This window comes from Lithobates pipiens, unplaced genomic scaffold (genome assembly GCF_037356315.1).
Source record: "Lithobates pipiens isolate NorthernLeopardFrog02 unplaced genomic scaffold, aLitPip1_a1.2 Scaffold_13, whole genome shotgun sequence".
Classification (NCBI taxonomy): domain Eukaryota; kingdom Metazoa; phylum Chordata; class Amphibia; order Anura; family Ranidae; genus Lithobates; species Lithobates pipiens.
In genome coordinates, this window is record NW_027507718.1 from 276,139,178 (window position 1) to 276,163,576 (window position 24,399).

Here is a 24,399-nt window from a genome sequence, read left to right on the forward strand (position 1 = left end):
CCCCGTAAACTTTTCTCTACCTTCAACTCTCTACTTCGTCCTCCACCGCCTCCACCTACTGACTCACTCACTGCCCAGGATAATCACTTCAAAAACAAGATTGATACAATCTGTGATGAAATCTCCACCCTACAGGTATCTCCCCCAGTTAAGACCCCATTGCAACAGGTACTCTTAACAAGGAAAAAATATTGGACACCGGAGCTGTCCAATAAATTAATTTAAAAACGTGTTGTGTTTTTTTCTTTACACTTTTTTTCACCAGGTGAATGGGTAGGGGTACATAGTACCCCAATACTCATTCACATAGGGTAGGGGTCCGGTATCTGGGGGCCCCCTTATTAAAGGGGGCTCCCGGATTCCGATAAGCCCCCCGCCCGCAGACCTTGACAACCAATGGCCAGGGTTGTCGGGAAGAAGCCCTTGTCCTCATCATCATGGGGACAAGGTGCTTTGGGGTGGGGGGGCCACAGGGCCCCCTTCCCCAAAGCACCCCCCATGTTGAGGGCATGCAGCCTGGTATGGCTCAGGGGGGTGCTCACTCGTCCCCACCCCCTTTCCTGACCAGCCGGGCTGCGTGCTCGGATAAGGGTGTGATATGGACTTTGGGGGGACCCCCGTGTCGTTTTTTAGGTGTAGGGCTTCCCCTTTCAGTCCATACCAGGTGACGGGGCTGGCGAGGTGTCAATCTCGGCGATGGAGGTGGCAAAATTGACTTCCTTCGCTAGTCTCGTCTACCTGGAGCCTCGTTCAAATTGAACAGACTTTTCTCCGTGTGTGGGCAAGTCGGTTCATTTCAAAAGTCCGGCAGACTAGCACACAGATGGGTCCGGCGGACAATTTTGAGTCAAAACTTCTTTCTAAGTCCGCCGGACTTTTGGAAAGAAAAAGTCAGCCGAAGCCCACACACGGGCGGATTGTCCGGTGGACCAAGTACGGCGGATAGTCTGATCGTGTGTATGCTGCATAACTTACTAACAGACATATCTGTATGGATGCCACAACACTTCCTCAAACTCAACTTGTCCAAAACTGAACTTATAATATTTCCTCCCCCACGAGCCTCTTCCCCTGACTTCTCTGTCAAGAGCATTGGCACAACCATCCATCCATCCCCACATGTCAGGGTGCTAGGTGTTATCCTGGACTCAGAACTCTCCTTTCGGCCCCACATCCAATCACTTTCCAAAGCTTGCCGCCTCAACCTCCGAAACATCTCTAAATGACGTCCCTTTCTAAGCAATGAAACCACAAAGCTCCTGATTCACTCCCTGGTTATTTCTCGTTGAGTACTGGAACTCCCTCCTCATTGGCTTACCTTTAAATAGACTATCCCCCCTTCAGTCCATCATGAATGCCGCTGTCAGCCTCATCCACCTTACAAACCGCACAGTGTCTGCTACCCCTCTCGGCCAATACCTCCATTGGCTACCACTTGCCCAACTAATTAAATTCAAAATACTAACACTTACTTACAAAGCCATCCACAATTCTGCCCCCAGCTACATCACTAGTCTAGTCTCAAAATACCAACCTAATCGCTCCCACTTCATTCCTTCCAAGACCTCCTGCTCTCTAGCTCCTTCATCACCTCCTCCCATATCCGCCTCCAGGACTTCTCCCGAGCCTCATCCATCCTCTGGAATTCACTACCCCAATCTGTCAGAATGTCTCCAAATGTATCCACCTTTAAGCGATCCCTGAAAACTTTCCTCTTCAGAGAAGCCTATCCTGCCTCCATCTAACAACTGCACTATTTTCTCCATGAGCTCATCCCACCAGCTATTACCCTTTAGTATAACTTGACCCTCCCTCCTAGATTGTAAACTCTAACGAGCCGGGCCCTCTGATCCCCCCTATCTTGAATTGTATTACATCATAATGTCTGCCCTAATGTTGTAAAGTGCTGCGTAAACTGCCGGCGCTATATAAATCCTGTATAATAATAATAATAATCATTGATCATGATCGAATAAAATTTTTGTTTGACATAGTCAAATGTCACTACTGACTGGTTCCAACAGCGTGCAGCAGATATACTAGTGGCCAGGATTATATATAAGAAATTAAGCGTTTGGAATGCTTAGAGAGATCTTTATCACATTTTTGAAAAAGAGAAATTTTTGGGGATCTAATAAGATTTACATCTGTAATTAGATGGATAAAGTGAAAGACTTTAAGCCCTTGTACACACGGTCGGACATTCCGGCAACCAAATCCGTCGGATAAATTCAGACGGATTTAGTCTGGAAGAGGTCCAGAAGAGGTGTTGCATACACGCGGTCGGACTAAGTTGTCGGAAGTTCCGGTTGCCAAGAACGCGGTGACGTAAGCCGCGTGCGACGGGACTAGAAAAAGGAAGTTCAGCACTACGTCCGGCACCCTTTGGGCTCCTTCTGCTGATCTTGTGTTTAACGCGTTTTAGTAGAAGTTTGGTGAGAGACTATTCGCGCTTTTCAGATTTGTGCTTCAGTTCGTTACTGCTCTTCAGTTTGTGCTTGTGGGCGTGTTTCTGATTATCAGTGCGTGTAGTCAGTGAGCATTTGTTTCTCATTGTGGACTATATCTTGGTATAGTACGCTTTGATTTGCATTGCTTATTGTCTGCTTGCTTCTGCTTTTCAGGTCATTCTTTAAGGCATTGCTGTTTATCAGTGCTTTCTGTTGTCCGTTCTGACTAGCCGACCGTTTTAAACCAGGTTTAGTGTACGTACTCGTCGTAGAGTTTGTGCTGTGCAGGGGCTTGGTGTTGGGCTTTTAGCTTTCACACAAGCTCAGTCCATGAACAGGGCAAGGAGGTGTTTGTGGACCAAGAATTAGTTGCGCCAGCGTGACCGGTTCTCGCACATGCCTTTGCTCCGTGAGATCCGGGAGAATAATCCTGATGATTTCAGGAATTATTTCCGGATGACAGACCCCGTTTTTCACCATTTGCTGGCTTTGCTGTCCCCTTATATCAGCAAGCAGGATACCTGCATGCGCAAGCCATCACTCCAGAGCAGAGGCTCATCGCCACATTGCGCTACTTGGCGACAGGGAGAAGCCTTCAGGACCTAAATTTCTCCACAGGCATCTCCCCCCAGGCTCTGGGGATCATTATTCCAGAGACCTGTTCTGCCATCATTCAGGTCCTGCAGAAGGACTATATGAAGGTAAGTTTTATCCTTTAACATCACATTCTATGTATTTAATGATTGCTAATGTCTTGGATTTCTTTCCTCATTCCCTAATTACCATGATTGCAATATGCTCTAATTGATATGCTCTGCCCCTTTGTCCTCATGCATGCTGGAAACTTTTCAAGTTTCTTTTTTGTCCTTCATGCATATTTACCTTAACTAACTTCCCCACCATGCTCTTCTGGGCCCATAAACCTATAGTCTAGTCACTTAGCAATGTCTATTGTCAGCTCCATAGTATTACTTTCCCCTAAACACCCCCTAAAATGTCTACAAATGTTATGTGTGTGCTTCAATTCATGCAGAGTGACATTTATTTATTTTTTTGGTTGGGCCAAACTCATTAGGAACTCCCCTGCCCCCAACTGCTAGGTCAGCTGATAGCAATCCTCTATCTGCTGACTTTGCCAAACACACACTCTACTTACCTTTTTTCTGGTCAGATTTATGGACGAATTCACCAAAGCATGTAGTGCAAGGGCCTGCCTCAATACTTTCAAATGCTACAGTTTCTGTTTTTTTTTTTCTCCTATTATTATCTTGATTGGTAATAGCAGAATGTCAAAATGTGCTTCCATTTTTTAATTTTTTTTTTGGTATTATGACACTCCTTACCTGTCCGATGGGCTGCCAATAGTGTAAGTAAGGAGGGGCTGCCCAAACTATCACACATTATTTATGCATTCAGCTCTCAATCAAGTGGAGAGGGTTACCTGTCCAAAACATCCCTCCCCCCTCATTTTTTGCAAGGGCCCATCAGAGGGGGGGGGGTGGGGGGGGTGATGACTCTGATAAGGGGACCTTATACTTTAGGCTTTAAATACTCATTTCCCAAAATGTTATACTGATCTTGGCCAAAAATGTTTGTGTCTAATCTGCTTGCAATGTTGATGTGCCAAATTACAAATTTTTTGTCTTGTTTCACTCCACAGTTTCCTTCAACGCCACAGGAATGGCAGACTGTGGCCTCCCACTTTGCCAGCCGTTGGGACTTTCCCAAATGTGGAGGTGCAATTGATGGGAAACACGTCCGCATTGTCCCATCCCCCAACTCGGGGTCATACTATTATAATTAGAAGGGGTTTAATAGTATTGTGATGTTGGCTGGATGTCAGATGGTGGAGTGTTCTCACAGGCGGAATTCTACTGGCGTCTCCAGAGTGGCAGTCTGGGCTTGCCACCCCCAGAGGAGAATGTAGAAGAACTCCCGTTCGTATTCGTCGCGGATGAGGCGTTTGCCCTGGAAAACCACCTGATGCGGCCTTTCCCGATGAGGACACTCACCCCGGATCAGAGGATCTTTAATTTCCGGCTGGCCAGAGCTAGAAGAGTCGGGGGGAACACTTTTGGAATACTGGCTAGGCGGTTCTGCCTATTTTTGACTCCAATCCACATGGCGGAATATAAACTCAATCACATAGTGCTTGCCTGCTGTGTTCTGCACAATTTCTTGAAAAGACATTCAGCATACTATGTGGTCTCAGTTGGCCCAGATGCAGACTTGCCTGAAAATGACAACCTCACGGTCCTTGAAGCTGCTCGTCCTGGCTTGCCCCCCCAAAGCACCCGCAAGGTCAGAACCCAATACATGAAGTACTTTGTGGGTAGGGGGGCCATTGATATGCCAGACAATGTCTGAGAGGCATTTGTGTAATACATTTTTCTTTGAAACTACAATAATCTTTGTTTTCATCTACTGCTTGGCTTGGTTTTAGGTGTCTCCTAAGTATTTTTGCTTTTTTTTGTTGGGCCTTTTTCTACAACAGTGCAAACTCAAGTTCTGAGTGAGATGAGGTGACAGTCTCTTCTTCAGATAATCTTATTATGTTGTGGGTCTGCTACACACACACCTTGTTTTTGTTGATAATGTATGTAGTGCATTACTGACAAAAATATTGCTTATTTTCAGCACCATGGCAGAAATATGTGGGGTCAGGAAAATGGCATGATTGGGGAAATTTACACATCACTATGGGTGTTATTTACTAAAGGCACATCCACTATGCACTACAAGTGCACTGCAAAAGTGCACCTGAAACCGCACTTGGAGTGCAAAGTGGATTTGCTTTTAGTAAATAACACCCATTGTCACAGAAAACAACAACTTTACTAAAAATACAGCTTTTGAAAAAGGAAGCCACACATTGTTGATAATTTAACTTTTTAATCAAAGCACATTCACATGTGCATTTAGAAAAGGGATTTACAACAAACCAACATATTGGGTGTATCGAAAAAATTATTTTCGGTAACTTTTTTGTAACTTGGCATTTTTGTGTAAACAGGCATGTATCAAAGCATAACATACAGAACACAGGAACTTACAAAGTTCAACTTTGAAAAATGAAGACAATATCAGACATGAGTATGTACAAACTGGGCTGACATTGCCTTCATCACATGGGGTGTCACCCCTGGAAAAGCCAAATTTGGAAGATGCACACAGTGAGGCCGCGTACACACGCGGGGACTGTTCGCCCAACTTTGTCCGCTGAACAGTGTTTCGGCGGACAGTCCGCTCGTGTGTGGGCTTTCAGCGGACAGTTTCAGCGAACAGTCCGCTGAACAAGGTTTTTCGGAAATTCCGAAAAACTGTCCGCTGAAACTTTGTTTCAGCGAACAGTCCCCTCGTGTGTAGGCTTGTTCGTCAAACTAAGTTCCGCGCATGCTCAGAAAGGATTTACACGCCGAAGTTTGCATTGCAGTGTATAGGACGTCGTTTTCTAGTCCCGACGTACGTGCCGTTCACGTCATCGCGCACGGTTTCAGCAAACTGTTCGTTCGTCGTGTGTGGGCAAGTCCGTCCATGCTAATTTTGAGCGGACTGTTTGCTGAAACAGTTTGACGGACAAAGTTGGGCGAACAGTCCCCGCGTGTGTACGCGGCCTGAGTCAACATGTGCTATCTCCCATCATGGGGGATCAATGTACATGTTTTGGGGGTGCAACCCCTTCATCTGAGACACTTTCCACAAAACACGTACTTTGATCTCCCATGATGGGAGATAGCACATGTTGACACACTGTGTGCATCTTCCAAATTTGGCTTTTAGTAAAATACAAAAGTTGTTTGTTTGAAAAAAAAAAAACAGTTAGTTTGGGGTGTTTCAAACTTTCCCCAAAACATCAGTGATGTTCTTCATTTTATGTTGAACATCATTGATATTTTTCTGTATAATTTCTAAATCACGATTGCACCCCATTATCTCCCCAATCAGGATCTGGGCACTTTCACTGGTAAAATGTGATTCTTCTTCCACATCACCTAAAAAAACAAAAATAAACACACCATGTATTATAAATATGCCGACATACATTGATTAGCTTACCGTAAGCTGTGGTCTCCGACACTCACCTGTTGTGGTGACAATTTGTCCAACTTCAACAATCTCTCCTTCCTCCTCCTCCTACTCTGCTTCTGGTGTTGGAATTTCCCCTTCTTTGGAAAGTGTGGGGTCCCTGGTGTCCTCAGATGTCCTGAGTCTTCTCTCCCCTATGAGAATGTAAAAAAGGAATACTTAGCACACAGAGGGCAGAAATAGGAATATGAAACATTGCTTGGAAGCGTCGTACAATTGTGTTTTTTGGCCGAGTTCAAAGGTGAGAACATTATTGTGGACACTTTCTAAAGCTGGAATACTTACCTGCAGTGTGAACAAATGTAGTGAAGTGTAATTTGGGAAAACATTGTGTTGGGAGTGGGCTAACGAACGATGTGTATTACGAACAATTGAACCCATGAACTTGAAAGTGGCCATTTTAAACCGTACAACAATAAATCAAAGCACATGGAGCAGTATGCAAGCGAAAATAATCATATAAACACACGACAACTACTTACTTTTTTGAAGAACACGCTTGATCCTTCTGTACTGATCGTGCTCCCTCAGTTTCAGGTCTGATCAGCGTTTTCTCAGTTGATCCTTGGATCGTCGTACCCCAAAATTCTTCTTCTTCACAACTTTAGTCATGATCTTGGCCTTTCTGATATTTGGGTTTGGGTAAGGTCCATACTTCTCATCATAGTCGGTCCTCTTCAATGTGTCCACCATCTCCAACATCTCTCCAAAAGACATATTTGATTCCTTAAATCTTCTCCTCCAGGATCTGGACGTTTCAGGCTCTGGGCTTTCCTCGCCCTCCTCCTCGTTAGTGGAACTCTGATTGCTCACCTGCGTTGTCTCCGCCATGTGCTTTCCCCACTGCGCCGAAAGAGAAGGGGCGGGGAATAGTCTAGAAAGAACGTCAGGGGCGGGCAGAGTTTCACGCATGCGCACTGTATATAAAACGCAACACGCGTGTGTCGTATGTACGATCTGTGAACAGAGGGAGAAGCTGACGCGCCGATCGTGCAAACGAAAGTGCAATTTTTAACTTGGTACATCACTAGCCTATACTGCTTCTAGATTGAGGCCTGCATTAGTGGAGTTTAGCCTGACATTAAAGTTTGTCTTGTGTTGTGTCTTGCAGAGATTATGGATGGTTTCAATGACCACAGTTTCCTCCCTCTGTTCATCGATAAATACAGGGAGCTGCCCTGCCTGTGGCAAGCTATGCACCCACATTACAGTAACAGATTAAAGAGGCAGGCAGCGATGGAGAAACTGGTTGAGTTTGTGAAGCCGGTGGTCCCCAGGGCAGACATCCACTGTTTAAAAGTGAAAATTGGTGGCCTCAGGAGTACATATCTGTGGGAGAGGAAGAAGGTGCTGGACTCCATGCAATCTGGAGCTGCATCAGATGAAGTTTATGTCCCCAGGCTGTGGTATTATGAGAGGATGCAGTTTCTGTCAGACCAGATCAGGGAATCCCTCTCTACCCTTCCTTCTACGCGTCCTTCTATGCTACATTCCACACCCGCTGAGTCTTCCGACGCCCAACCTGGGCCTTCCACTCAGGAAGAACTGGGGGAGCCCAGCTTGAGCCAGGTATAGTATTGTTGTACATATTTTGGGAGCAAAAATGAATGATGTTAACTTGATTTTTGCTCTCTAATTGCTGATTTTAGAAAGTGTTTCACATATCAATAGACAGTAGTGGGCAAAACCTTTGGGCCAAGAATGAAAAATGCTGGGCTCAGAATGATAGTCTTTTCTATTTGTTAATAATTTGCAACAGTCTTGAGCTGAAAATTGTGTGTGTTTGATGAACCAAAAACTAAAACTATGTCCCTTTTTCATACACAGGAAGACCTCAGCCAGGAACAGGAGGGTGTAGAATGCAGCAGCCAGGAGGTGGCTGTGGAAAGTGGCAGCCAGGAGGAGGCAGGGGTAAGCTGCAGTCAAGCGGTGGGTAGGCGGAGGAGCCTGACTGAATCCCAGGTCCCTCCCCTCTGCCTTCCACGCAAAAGGGCGAGAAAGGGGGGGAATGTGGAGGAGTCGGCTCTGAAGCTGATCAGGGAGGCTTCAGCGGGCCCTCAAAGCCACCCCTACCTATCAAGAGGCCTTTGCCGCATTGGCTGCCTGCAAACTCCAGCAAATGGAGGAGGGGCAATAGATCTTGTGTGAGGAGCTAATTCTCCACACCCTCAACAAGGGGCTGTTGGGCCTAATCACACAAACAACCCACTTGTGTGATTTGGCCCATGCCCCTCCGCCTCCTCCTCCTTCTGCCGCACCTCCAGCACCACAGCCACAGCCTGGAAGGAAGCGTGGAAGGAAGACCAGAGTGTGATAACCTGGGTTCAGTCTGGTCTGACAGAAGATGCAGCCTCTTGTAGTACCACAGCCTGGGAACATAGATGCCATTTGCTGCTGTTCCGGGTTTCTTGGACTTCAGGACCAGACTTCTCTCCTTCAGACATGTACTCCTCAGGCCACCAATTTTTGCATTTAAATAGCTGATGTGTGCCCTGGGGGCCAAAGGCTTCACTAATCTCCCCAGTTTCTCCAGTGCTGCCTCCCTCTTTATCTGTTACTGACACCTAAATAAAGGTTTTTTTTTGTTTGAAGAAATACTTGCGTATGTGTTTTACTTAAAAAAAGACAGTTTATTTGTGAGTAGGCAGGTACATTTCAAAAATACAAAATGAAATGAATAACAAGGGGCACCAACACCAAACAACCTCCTGTAGATTAAAAAAGAAAAACAAAATTAAAAAGATAATAATGGTGTTGTGGTAAGTTGACACACAAAACACACCCAAAAAAATGCAAAGATGAGCAAACTGTCAAAAAAGGAGATGTTGATTAAAAAAAACAACCACAAAAAAAAAAAGATTGGGTAGATGTGACGATTTAAAATATTGTATTGCTGAAATTAGTAAAAAGAATAAAGAAATACGTTCGGGAGAAGTGTGTGTGTGAATATGAGCATCAAAACAAGTTCATTCTTGCAGCATTGTAAAGAAGAAGAGAATGCGCTGCATGAAAGAATTTTTAACATGGCAGCGTGACGAATGTGCTATATCGATTATGAGCGGTAGTTTTACCTGAGCGAGCGCTTCCGTGTCCGAATTTGATTGTGAGCAGGCCTGGCACCTTGTCCGTCGGAGTAGGCTACACATGATAGGACTTTGTCCGATCGGAGCATGTTGTCGGAAAATCTTATAGCCAAGTTGGAAAACTTGGTCCGTCGGTTACTCAGATGGAAACAGTCCGATGGAGCCCACACACTGTCGGATTATCCGACAACACGAACACGGTCCTATCGGACATTGTCCATCGGAATGTCCGACCGTGTGTACAAGGGCTAAAACAAAATCTGTTCATTCTGGGACATCGCCACCAAGTATGGACAATAGTTCCCTTAAAACATCTAGAAGAAGCATTTGGCAATCCTTGAGGGAACCATATGTAGTGGTACCCATGTAGGGGCCACTGAGAATTGCGGTTTGTCTGTCACCCTGCTCAGCCCTGCATCCACTCTCAGGCACTCCAAGACATAAAGCAGTCAGTGAACTTAGTTTTTTAGTTTTATTGAGGGGTATAACTTGGATGGGGATGGGAGACATGGGATGCCTCGTGTGGATAAATAGACAGTATTTGGTCTTTGGGACAACTATTTGTACTCCTTGTACATACCCCTTCAGCTTCCTCCTGTACAAGGAGGAAATATTATTATATGTTGTATGAGGGGAAGTAATGTACAGTAAAACATTGTCCGCAAATAATGCACATTTATGTTGGAATGACCACAATGAATGCCTTTGATATTGGGATGATCATGTATAGCGATAGCTAGTGGTTCCATTGAAATTGCAAATAAGAGGGGTGATAAGGGATAACCTTGTCGTGTGCCTCATTGTATATCTAGGGGGTCTGTTTCGTAACCCTTAAGAAAAATATGTGCTGTGGGAGTGTGATATAAAGGATGCAGAACACATAGGAAGAAAGAGTCAAATCCCATGGTTTCTAACACCAAAAATAAGTAATTCCGAGAAAGACTGTCAAATGCCTTGTGGAGATCTAATGACAATAACATATCGTGTCCGGTCAGTGGAGAATCTCACTGTGAGTGAACTGCCATGATAAGGTTCCATGATCGACATATATGAGCTGATGTTTGTCGAAATCTAATAAATCCTGATGGATATAGTGTTCTAAAAAAAGAGTTTAATAGCAGTGCTAATGTTTTTGTAAGAATTTTAAGTTCACAATGAATTAATGAGATCGGTCTGTAGTTTGATATTTCTGCAAGGTCCTTATGTGTTTTTTTTGGATTACACTAATATATGCCCTGTTTTAATCTGTCAAGATAAGATTGCCTCTTCTCAAATAATTCAAATATAAGACTAAATGAGGTGTCAAATGATCAGCAAATTTTTATAATAGCCGTTGGGTAATCCATCAAGTCCTGAAGATTCAACTTCAAAATCTCATTGCATCAGAAAAGATTGCCTGCACCCTTCTCTTTTCCTTTTTTTAATTTAAAATAATAAACATGTTATACTTACCTGCTCTGTGCAATGGTATTCCTCTTCTGAGGTTTCCTGATGGCACTGACTGCTCTTCCTCATCTATGTGTGCACATGTAGCACATCTGCAGGCTTAATTTCAAGCTGCGCTGCTTTGTAGATAGACGCAGACAGCGTGGCTTGGCCCAATACCTCACTCCCTCACTCCCCCACTCTCTCATTTCCCCACTCCCTTGTCACAGGATTTGACTGACAGTAGCCATAACCATTGGCTCAGCAAAGCCTGTAGGAGCAGGGCGAGCCACTACAGACAGGTACAGAGCTGGATCAAGATAAGGCTCAGGTAAGTATAGGGGAGGGGTAAAGCGGTGAAACTAATGGCTAAACATTTTTTACCCTAATGCAGAGAATGTGTTAAGGTAAAAAAAAAAAAAATAGTTTTAGAACCTCTTTAATGCAGGGAATACAATAAGGTAAAAAAAAAAGCATTTTAACTTTTCACATTAAGCAAATCAATGTCTTATTTAAAATGTACAGCATTAAAGGAAATGCCCATAAAGCATGTTGTTTCAACAACATCATGTCAGCTAGTCAATGAAGAGAATTCAGACAAGCCCTGTATTCTTACAGAAGGGAATAGCCCACACAGGGACTAAACAAAGTAACAGTAATTATGAAATGATACACGGGATGTATTTAGGTAACAATAAGTAGTGCAAATTGTTTCAATTCAAATGTAAATTTGGACAAATTTTTGGTTATTCTGAGATCCGAATGTATCCTAATCTCTGAATAAAATAGTAAGGAATTCAGTTTAAATTTGTTTCATTTTATTTAATATATTTGCTTTCTAATGAATTGCAAATTTTCAGAACATTTAGAAATCAAATTGGACGCAAAATTATAGACCAATTTGAATTCTGTGTGAAGAATAGCTGGTTGTTAAGGAGCGGGATGGAAGCACAAGTGATTCAGCTCCTTGATCTCATGTTAGTTTTTTTCCATATTGATGGAATGGGGGGTCAGTGGTGTAAGAAGGAAGGGGGGCTGTAAAGGGAGCACTGTGATGTAAGGATGGGGAGAGGGAGAGACTATGATGTGAAGGGGACTGTGGTGTAAGGATTCAGGGACTGAGGGCCTGCATTAAAAAATGCTGCCACTGGGAAATCGCATGGTGGTTTTGCCCCATCTGATTTCCCGTGCCCAAAACTTTGCTGTGAGTGTGGCTGCAGGTGGCTGTGGATGCGGGAATAGGTGAGATTTACACACTGTCCTGACCCTCTACCATCCACAACAGAAGAGAGGACTGAAGACAATGATTTAAGGGCTCATTCCCACTTGCGCAGAGATCTATGTTTTCCTGCACTAGAAAAACATAGGTCTCTGCAAGGACATTAGAAAACAATTGTTTTCTATGTATCTATAGTATACCTATATGCGCTAAATCCAAAAGAAAGACTGCTGCAGGTTTTATGATTCCTGAATTCCCAGACATAGCCTTTACGGGGAAATGCATCAGTGGGTGACAGGTGCTACATTACTACAGTCCAGACCTGTCGGTGTATCCCATGGCCGGATCTTCCTCTCTCTACCACTTGATTGTTTTGCTTTAATTGTAAGTGCAATGGCTTTATTTTTTAATAAATTCCTGAGTTTATGTATTGCATGATGAGCCTTCTTTTTTCCATACATATATTATGGTCTGAGTGTAAGGTTAATAGGAAGCCATGGTACACATGTGTGGAGGCTGGGATGCTAATCATCGGGCTTACGATCCATCTCCCAAGAGTGCTGGTGTGTTAAGTAGACAGAGCTACACACAGGATATTTTCTTATCTCAGGCATTCCATGGTCTCTTATAATTTAGTGATTGTGAGGATCTGGTAAGAGGCACATTTATCCTTAACACTGGTGGAACATGGATATATCTTTATTTGTCACTGGGAGCGGTGCACTTGGAGCCATGCACTTCATGTAATTTTATTTGAAAAACGATATGGGCAATTTTTTTTTTTTTATAATATTTACACATGGACACATGTTCACATTTATATTTTTACTTTGAGGACACTTTTTGATACCATATTTTTTCTAATATTAACTCACTGGCTTTGAGTTCACACTGAATTTCAGCAATGATTTAATCATTTCTTGTGATATTGTTAACAGAGAGCGCAATTTTTTCACCTTTTATATATAGTCATTGTTTTCTATATGCCCTGTTCACACTGCATTTTTTGGCAACTCACTGGAGCTAACCAAAAGGCTCTACAGTCTGTTTCTATGCATCGAGCCATGGTGCATAAAATGAATGAAATGTAATTTTGAAACTTGCCCCGCCACTTCCTGTACTTCACACTAACAGGTGCCCATACAGCAGAACCCTGCATTTTACCAGGGCCGGGGTGATCAGGCCCTAAAGGGTGAAGGGACTGTGATGCATGCAGGAGGCAATGATGTAAAGAATGTAATTAAAGCACAAACATGAGACTTGGACCTCCGCTGGAAGAACATTTTATTAACCAGACCTCTGTGAATTTTAATTCAGTATCCCTGCCCTACACTACTTACAATCTCACGTTTTTAAAGATATTATACATTTTTATATAGCATCCTCTAGTGTGCTAGATGAGTAGTTTAGATTATAGTCAGATTTTAGTCAGTGTAGGCAAATGTATGCAGGTTTGGCTAGCAGCCAGGCCTGCTTGTTTTTTTTCCTGGGTTGGCAGAAATCCAGGGAAAGCCGCGTGACTCACAGGCAGCATCACTGAGACCTCCCACTTGTTTCCAGAACATGCTAGAATCTTCTGAATAGAAAGGAGGAGAAAAGAGGTGGAGCTGCCTTGAGTATTCTGAGGGCCCTGACCATCCCCAACTTGGGTTGGCGGGGGACAGGCCTCCTCAAATACTCAGGATCAGCCCAGGGGGAGTTGTGCTGGTGGAAGCTGGAAATGGAGTGTTAGGCTGTGGTGGCCTTGGAGGGAGCACCCTAGTCTGGGGGAGGCTTGGGCCTGTGCTCGGGTGTAGATGGGACCTTCCTAAAACCAACAGAGGTGTCCTGGATAGGAGGTAAGGAGAGGACAGCAGGATAACACTGTCAAGCAAGTTTCCAGGAGGAACAAGAAGTTGAAGCCAAGGGGGCTGGTGAGTGACACAGTCAGAAGGACTAGGAGGCACACCTGATAGAACTGGGGGCATGCAGTTTGGGATGGGTGCAGAGCCAGTGGAGAGGACTGTGGTGGCATGGTCATTGGAAAGAGGCAGCTGCAGCTAGGAGGGCTGGTAGGGCCTGAAGAGTTGGTACTGGGATCAGTAGCCATGTGGGACAGCTAGCACTGGGACTACCAATTTTGCTACACCATAGGAACCATAGTGAAGCAAGTTTGTGCTGGAGGTAGAAGATAGGAAGTTGTATATACCAGAGATGTATATAGTTCTTAGACCCTATTGCTTTTACTATTAACTGAGCATCCCATATATACCTTAGCCACCTGAACTCCATCAAAGTTTTTTCCCCCAAATAAATAAATAAAAAACAAAGTGTTTTCTGTCTACTGAGTGGCTGAGGATTGTGTGTCTGGTTGTGCAGGGTGACAGATGGACCATAACTACCAGCAGCCCTTCTGGGGGTACAGCTATTACAAGAAAAATATAAACCCTGCTAGAGACAATGTGATATATATAAGAGAATAAAACATGTGCAGTAAATCACATTCTGTGTGAAATATATGTTCTGTGTTGGCATGGAAAATGTGGAAGTAAGTTGTGCTATTGAAGATCACTACAGATACTGCATAATTAATTGTGTGCACTGAGGAGCAGATCTTACTGGCTGCATGGTGTGAATCGTGTGCTGAAGTGCCAGCACTCCACTGATGGCATAGGTAATGCAGAGTGAACTCACTGGGTACATGAATACTGGAGAGTGAGTGAGGTGTATGTAATATAGTACAGATCTAATTAATGGAATACAGTAGATGATGGCATAATGTTCTGTATCTTTTGAAGGGTTGATCTTTACTTCCTGTGCGTGCTGTCTCTTTTTTATCTCAGTGCCTGTGCATATAGAAAGTAAATTACATTGTATGTGTTTATTCCTTTACAAAAAGTAGAGCTATTTTAAATTCAAAAAAGATGTGGGATGTATTACAAATTAGAATAATAATGACTCAGTGGCATGCCTGAATTACCTCCAATGTGCAAATTAAGGTGGAGAACAGAACAAGTATAGGGATGCAATGTATCTAGGCACGCAGACCAGGGATATAAAAAGTTATGTAATATAATGCAATCTTGTTACAAGCAGGATTTTTGCAGATTGCTTTGCTTTTTATAGCATTGGCTTGTTAATAATCTTATTATTGATCGTGACATTGAAAAATTGTTGTGTATCTTAGGGACTTAACCCAATGCACTGTTTGTTACGGTATAGAATTTTCATGAATATTTTTCGAATGCATTTGTCTGTTAAGATTTATATAACAATAAATCAATACATAAAAAATAAATAAAAACAAGACCAATACAAAATAATAAAGTATAATATATATATAAACTAATATATTTTTACAGAATGACCAATTATCAAGAGGTAATCTATTATCCATAATCAGTAAATAAAAGTTACCTTTCTTTTAGCCCTGAGTTGCTCATGATATTTGTCAGATGTATCTCCAGGTATTTCTCCACCCCATAGAGTAATTCCAACAATCGTATATGTAATTCCCATGACAAGCAATGGGAAGCAGTACACAAACAAGACCACAATGATTTGATACCTAAAATATAAATGAGTAATACAGGTTAAATGCATTGGGTAACAATATCACAACAAACAGTTTAATACCAATACATTTTTAGGTGGTAAGTAAAAGTGGTACTTATAAAAGAAGTATTTATAGGTACTAAACATTAACATGGTGCCCTTGTTAGTTTTTACTATGAAACTTATAGGTTGTCAAACCTTTTTTGAACCAAACCTTTTTTTGCATTTCTTTTTTTTCTGCTCTCTATGACCTAAATTAGGGATATTTCTCCAGACTTTCTATTCTGACAATAGTGAGTAGGGATGAGCCGAACACCCCCCGGTTCGGTTCGCACCAGAACTTGCGAACGACCCCCGCGTTCGGTACGAACGTTAGAACCCCATTGAAGTCTATGGGACTCGAACGTTCGAATTGGAAAGTGCTCATTTTAACGGCTAATATGCAAGATAGTGTCCTAAAAAGGGTTTGGCGACCTGCCTCCTGCCTCAGGGGACATGGGTCACTGCAAAAAAAAGTTTTAAAAACTACCGTTTTGGCGGGAGCACTGATTTTAATGACGATTAAAGTGAAAAAAAAAAAGTGAAATATTCCTTTAAATATGGTGCCTGCGGGGTGTCTGTAGTATGCCTGTGAAGTGCCACGTGTTTCCCGTGTTTAGAACAGTCCCTGCACAAAATGACATTAAACGGAAATAACACCATTTAAAACTGCTTGCGGTTTTAATGTTATATCTGGTTCCTGCACCCTCCCTGCCCATTACCAGCCTATTTGGGTCTTGTACGCATATTAAGGGGAACCCCGTACCCATATTAAAAAAAGGAAATGCGTGTGGCCCCCAGGCCCTATATACTCAGAACAGAAGTATACAGGCGGTGCAAACAAGACAGGGACTGTGTAGGTTTGTTGTGTTAAGTTGAATCTGTTTGTCATTTTCAACCGGTACATTTTTAAAGTGTAGCTCCAGTCAAAAAAACTATCTTTAAGCTTTTTGGAAAACATAGGGAAGGGTTATCACCCCTGTATAATTTGTTTTGTCGTCCATCTTTTTTCATCTCACTTGCTGCTGTCTCCTTGCGTTTGCAAGTAGGAGATGTTTGTAAGTTGGATGTTTGAAAGTAGGGGCCTGCCCTATATTATAGCGGTATGTACTGGGTACAGAGCACGCAGACAGCACGCACTATCTCCTAACACTACTGACTGCAAGCTCTATTATTAACCACTTGTTAGCCCAATGTTTGCATAAAGTGAAAGATGAAGTTATGCTGAGTAAATAGATATCAAACATGTCACTCTTCAAAATTGCACATGCCCGTGGAATGGCGCCAAACGTCGCTACTTAAAAAATCCCCATAGGCGACGCTTTAAATATTTTTTTACTGGTTACATGTTTTGAGTTGCAGAGGAGGTCTAGGACTAGAATTATTGCTCTCGCTCTAACATTCTCGGCGATACCTCACATGTGTGGCACATGCGAGCACATGGGGACATGGGCGCTTTAATTTTTATTTTATTTTTTTATTGTTCATTTTACTTTATTTATTTTAGTTTGACATTTTTTTTCCCAAAAATATATTTTTAATCACTTTTATTCCTATTACAAGAAATGTAAGCATCCCTTGTAATAGGAATATGGGGTGACAGGTCCTCTTTACAGTGAAATCTGGGGGGTCAATATGACCCCACATCTCACCTCTAGGCTGGGAAGCCTGAAATAAAAAATAAAAAAAAGATTCTGGCTTTGATCGTACTGGCGAGTTGGTAGAAGCACCGGAGGGCGGTGAGGGGTGGGGGGCGTCTATGGCTGGGTATTTCAGGGTATCACTGAGTATGGCTGGGTATCTCTGAGTATGGCTGGGTATGGCAATTTATGGCAGGGTATTACAGAGTATTGGCGGGGTATTGGCGGGGTACTACAGAGTAATAGCAGGGTACTGCACTGCAGAGTAATGGCAGGGTACTGCACTGCAGAGTAATGGCGGGGTACTGCACTGCAGAGTAATGGCGGGGTACTGCACTGCAGAGTAATGGCGGGGTACTGCAGAGTAATGGCGGGGTACTGCACTGCAGAGTAATGGCAGGGTACTGCACTGCAGAGTAATGGCGGGGTACTGCACTGCAGAGTAATGGCGGGGTACTGCACTGCAGAGTAATGGCGGGGTACTACAGAGTAATGGCAGGGTACTGCACTGCAGAGTAATGGCAGGGTACTGCACTGCAGAGTAATGGCGGGGTACTGCACTGCAGAGTAATGGCGGGGTACTGCAGAGTAATGGCGGGGTACTGCAGAGTAATGGCAGGGTACTGCAGAGTATGCACTGGTATTGCAGAGTATTGGCAGGGAATTGAGGGGTTAAATTCGGTGAGCAGCGATGTGGGCACTGCAGATGCAGCCCACATCGCTGCTGACACCGATCTCTTTCCCCTCCGCTGTACCGATCGGTACAGAAAGGGGAGGGAGGAACAGGCGTCATAACATGACGCCGGTTTGTTTCCAAGTGATCACTCCGTCATTTGACGGAGCAATCACGTGGTAAACGGCCGCTATGAGCGGCCGTTTACCGTGATGCGCCGGGTCCTATGGACCCGGCGGTCACGGATGCTCTCGAGTGCGCACACCTCGGGGCACGCGAGAGCAGAATTCTGGGAGGCCGTTAATTAACGGCCTCTCTGAGTTAAACAACCGCCCTGAAGCCGTTAATCGGCAATGGGCAGTTGTTAAGTGGTTAAAGCTAGTTCACTAGCTATATAGGTGAGGTGAATATAGTGGTGTATACTGCAGTCAGGGCACAGACAACAACCACTACACAGCAGCAAGATAGGAAATCAGCCAAAAACGATTGGTGTGTACTGTGTTGAAGGTACACAGAACACCCACTGCTTCAGATGCAAAGTAACACACTACAGGAGGCCGCCTTAAAGGCGGCCTTATATAGTGTGGGGCGTGCACTACACAGCCTGAGCTATGATTGGCCACAGGCAGGATGCCTGTGGCCAATCATGGCTCTCCTTGCTGCCGGCGCTGCGATTGGCCAAGCATGCGGGGTCACAGTGCATGCTTGGCCAATCATCGGGCAGCAATGCACTGCGCCAACGCAGTGCATTGTGGTCCGCGCGCGCGTCACTCGAATTTTGACGCGAACGGCCAAAACGTTCGGAATTCGCCGAACGGCCGAACGGCCAATGTTCGAGTCGAACGTACGTTCGACTCGAACACGAAGCTCATCCCTAATAGTGAGGTGAATTCTGAAAAAGTTAAATTTGTGCCCTAGTGACAGTATGGAAACTGAGACAGGAAGTGAAAATCTCATCCAGATCTTATCAGTAAAATCAAACTGAGATTATAATGCCGCGTACACACGACCGGACTTTTCGAGGGACTAGGTCCGACGGACTTTCGGCGGAGTTCCGACGGACTTTCCGAATAAACGGACTTGGCCACATACAATCGCACCAAAGTCCGACGGATTAGAACGTGATGACGTACGACCGGACTAGAATAAGGAAATTCATAGCCAGTAGCCAATAGCTGCCCTAGCGTCAGTTTTTGTCCGTCGAACTAGCATACACAGGAATGGATTTCTCGGTCCGGCGGAGTTCTGGTGGGAAAATTTAAAACATTTCTAAAGTCCGCCGGATTTTTGGCAAGCAAAGGTCTGATGGAGCCCACACACGATCGAATTGTCCGACGAACTCGTTCCGTCGGACCTTTGCTGTCAAAAAGTCTGGTCGTGCGTACGCGGCATAACTCTTATCTGCTATGTTCTAAACAAATAAATAAATACATTTTTGTCCGGAGTTGCCTTTGAAAGCAAACCATAGAGGCTTCCTTTGTTGACCCCTTCTTCTAATAATTTATTAAGATAGGGAGTTACCATTAAAATATGTCTGATATGTCTTCTGATCTTGGACAGTGTCTTAAAAAGCATGGATGCTATGAGTTAACATAACTAGTATTTTCAGAAGGAGGTCAACAATGGAAGTCAACATACAGTATATCTCTTAAAACAGGTTTTCTGCTTCAGGTTTCAATTGACATTTGGCAAGTTTGCATGCCCAAACTTCCAAATGATGTTTGAAAACAAGCTGGAAGTCTGTCATGTAGCACTACCATGACTGAATTTTATCAGTGATGTCCCCCCGGGATCCCAGCTGGTTTGTTTTCACATAGAATCTGGCAGAGATCTGTCTTCTACGAGGGGAGTTGCAGTGGGTGAGAATTTTCTGGTGCGGTGGGTCCATGTCATTGCATGTTTCTTAGTATGATTGACATGGATCAACATTACTGGGTAATATGATAGATGTTGGATTTACATCAGGGGACATTGTTTATTTACAATAAAACAATTTTCAATAAAGTGGGTGTTTTCTTTTACGTTTTTTCTTTTCTGTGAATGGGCAACAAAGGGCACTAGGGACATAAGTTCGACTCAAACATGGGCGTTCAAACATTGTTTGCAAATGAACCGAACATATGGGGTATCTGTGGCAAATTCAAGTGCAGCAGAGCGCCCTATAATGCACTGCAAGATCGCAATGCATTGACAGATGATGATTGGCCAAAGCATGCACCTGACCTGCATGCTTTGGCCAATCACAGCGTGGTCTGCAGTGAGAGCCATGATTGGCCATGATTGGCCAAAGACAGGGTCCATGCCCCACACTATATAAGGCTGCCTACACGGTGGCCGTATGTAATGTGATACGTGGAGGAGATTGAGAGAACTTGATTAGGCAGGTTAGTTAGTGACATGCAGGATGCAGGCGCAATGTATTAATATATATATATATATATTTTAAGGGAAACTCCATGCCATAATTTAAAAACAAATTTGCGCGAGGTTCCCCCCAAAATCCATACCAGACCCTTATACGAGCAAGCAGCCTGGCAGGCCAGGAAAGGGGGGGCGAGCAAGCTCCCCTCTCCTGAACCATACCAGGCCGCTTGCCCTTAACATGGGGAGGGTGCTTTGGGGCACCCCAAAGCACCTTGTCCCCATGGTGATGGGGACAAGAACCTCTTCTCGACAACCCTTGCAATTGGGGGTCTGCGGGTGGGAGCTTATTGGAATCTGGAAGCCCCCTTTAACAAGGTGGCCCCAGATCCCTGCTCCCCCTATGTGAATAGGTATTGGGTACATTGTACCCTTACCCACTAACCAAAAAAAGTGTCAAAAAAGTAAAAAACCACAACAGACTGTTTTCGATAATTCCTTTATTAAAAAAGACAAAAAACGTCCCGCAATGTCCATCCATCTTCAATTACGCCTTCCGACGGACCCGAAAAGTAAAAAAAAAAGTTCTGCCTCAATGGGAGGCCTCCCGGCGATTGCTGTCTCTTGTCTGTAACAGCTGTTATATAGGCAATGGCGGGGCATCAGAGGGGATGGGGTCACTCGGTTATGTCAGTGGGTGTCAAAGCCAAAAGACAGCAGTCACTGGGAGGCCTCCCATTGAGGCAGAGTTTTTTTCATTTTATTTTATTTTTGTTTTTTGGGTCCTTTGGGCAGCATGATTGACGATGTATCACGGTACACTTTTTTCTTTTTTTAATAAAGGAATTGTCAAAAACTGTCTATTGTGGTTTTTACTTTTTGATACTTTTTTTTGGTGAATGGGTAGGGGTACAATATACCCAATACCCATTCAAATAGATGGGGGAGGGACCTGGATGCCCTCTTATTAAAGGGGGCTTCCAGATTCTGATAAGCCCCCCACCCACAGACCCTGACAACCAATGGCCAGGGCTGTCGGGAAGAGGTCCTTGTCCCCATCAACATGTGGACAAGGTGCTTTGGGGGGCAATGCACCCAAAGCACCCTCCCCATGTTGAGGGCATGTGGCCAGGTATGCTTCAGGAGGGGGTGGTCACTTGCACCCCTAATCTGTCCTCAGGGCTGCATGCTCCAAAAAGGGGCTGGTATGGATTTGGGGGGGGGGGGCAGGGAGCCGGCAATACATTACAACCACAAGCAAGTTTAAATTACCTTTTTTCCTTTAGAAATGTAATTTTGCTGTGGCACTGTTCTACACATCGCACAGATGTGCAACTTTACAGGCAGGAATATTTCATTTTCATTGTTTCACTTTAAGCATTATTAAAATCACTGCTCCTGAAAAAATGGTAATTTAAAAAAAAAATGTTGCATTGATACATGTCCCCTAGGGCAGTACACACGGGTCACCATACACTTTTTATGGCAATAACTTGAATATAAGCCTTTAAGATTAGCACTTTTGATTTTTCATATTTGTGTCCCATAGACTTAAATAGGATTCACATGTTCGCTCAAACGTTTTTCCTGTTTGCATGTTCTGGTGCGAATCAAACCTGGTGGGGGGTTGTTCGGCTCATCCCTAAAGGACACTATGTACCCTGTCATAATTCATGTAGTGGAGAGGGCCAGATATCTGGGGCCCTCTTTTTCTAAAGGGTGCTTCCATATTCTGATAGGTCACTTGCCCCTCAGAACCTCAAATCCTTCTGGATCAATGGATGTTTGTAAACATCAACATAGAGAAAAGGTGCCTTGCAAGGGGAGGCGAGTCTAGACCACATATTCTCCCAATGTGGAGAGCATGTGACTTGGTATAATTCAGGAGGGGAGGCACGCACTCATTGCCACCCTATTTCCTGACATGCCAGGCTGCATGATAATGGTCTTGTATGGATTCTTAGGGAGACCTCATGGCCATGTGGATGGAAACAAGGGCATCTTCTTTACATCCTATGCCTCAAGAGGATGTGAGGGTCCACAGAGGCAACTTATCAAAATATGTACGGAAGCACCCTTTAGGACAAGGAGACCCCCAGATATCTGGCCCTCCCCATGTAAATTAATATATAATATATATATATATATATATATATATATATATATATATATATATATATATATACTAGGTGGCAAGTAGTTAAAATAGAAAAAAAAGTTATAAAAAAAATCTTTTTGTATATAGATTGCATAGAAAACAATAATACTCTTTGCAAGATCATAATTCAAAGAAAGCCTAGTTTCACTGTTATGTTTAGGATATCAATGAAAAACAGGCCCATAGTGTACAGTAAATGTAAAAAAAAAGTATGTGCTTTGCAAAAATGTACTACATTATTTTTGACATACACTTTAAATTAGGTGAGCTACATCCCACAAACAAATTTAAATCAGTGCAAGAAAAAATGTATTACTTACTATTTTTCTATCGGCACAAGGATTTCTATCAGTAAATATTAACAAGATTTTGCACAATACTTGAATGATATAAGCTAAAGGAGCTAGCTCTAGACAACTTTAAATATCAGTATAAAATAAAACTAATCATTTTACTTACTTACTGCACTGTATATCTGTTTCAAGCTATTTCACATTGAAAGCAGAGGATCTAGAAATATGGCTCTCCAAATACTCTTGCTACAGTGCACTAGGCACCTAATAATACAAATAGATTTTGAATTTACTTCTCAACTTTTTTCCTTGAGTTACAACAAGCCATGGGAATGGCTATGGAAATGAAGAAGAGAACTAATATGACTCATTTTAAACTGTTGCCATTGAAAGTCATGATTTATCTGACAGCTGCACCTTATCTCATTATACAGTGCTCTAAGTCCATTATTCACACACTGAATTGAAAATTTAGTGGACAAATGTATTATCATCATTTTCACATGATTCAATCCAAGGTAAAATTTCACTAGTTAACTAATATTTTTCATCTCAATTTCCTAGGTGCTGCAAATGAAACTGCTGATCACTATACAAAAAATTATAACATCACACTTTTCATGGCATTTACTTTTCATAGAATATGCTTTCTCTTTACTTAGCAGGTTCTTGGTTTCAGTAAGTGGCATTCAGATACAACATATTACAAAATATGTAATTTAAAAAAAACAGTGCCTACGTTAGTTTTTTCCCATATCCCGGCCATACAAGCAGACAAAGAGTTCTTCTTGGTGTCACTTTGATTTCAGAATAAAGGCACTGAGGGAAAGCCAGCAGGAATGCGAAGACCCAGATACTTCCAATGACTACCTTTGTTGAGGTTGCAGACAGACGAGGTTTCAATGGATTAATGATAGCCATATATCTGTAGGAAGAAGACATAGAAATTATTTCTCATTTTGTATTTGGTTTTAGTGAAAGACAAGATATTAAAACCAAACAATTCACCAAGCATTGGCTGTTGGTGAATATTTTAAAGATTTAAATCATCATTAACCATTTTAATTTTTTTACTGTTTGCTGCTCCCCTCAAAAATAATTACCACCGGTCGCCACTGCTCTTATATTGGCAGTGTTTTTTTTCAAATAAATTGTCTAAATACCTCTTCCATGTAGCTTTACATAGCAGTCACGTGATTACTTCTGCTCCCTTTCTCGCAGTGCAAGACTGATATGGGAGGGGCTGCTAGTCCTCTTTTGAGAAAGCTACATAAACTTTGACCTTGTGTCTGACTAGCAATATGCCAATATAGGGGGAGATTTTGCACCCAAGCTCCAGGCTGCATAGAATGTGAAAGCAGTTAACCTTATAAATGCCAAGCAGCATTTGAGCCATAGGGTTTGCAACATTTCACAGGCAGGAGGAAGAAATATGTCA

The 24,399-nt window shown here is 43.2% G+C and overlaps 1 protein-coding gene across 1 annotated transcript in view; it reads right to left on the reverse strand.

Annotated features, from left to right (window-relative positions):
* Positions 1–24,399, reverse strand: part of TACR3 (tachykinin receptor 3) — a 333,651-nt gene that overhangs the window by 128,387 nt on the left and 180,865 nt on the right. The window contains exons 2-3 of the mRNA XM_077476657.1: positions 23,701–23,886; positions 15,660–15,810 (exon numbers count right to left, since the gene is read on the reverse strand). Coding sequence (XP_077332783.1) covers positions 15,660–15,810; positions 23,701–23,886 — 337 coding nt within the window. The remainder of the gene's footprint in view (positions 1–15,659; positions 15,811–23,700; positions 23,887–24,399) is intronic.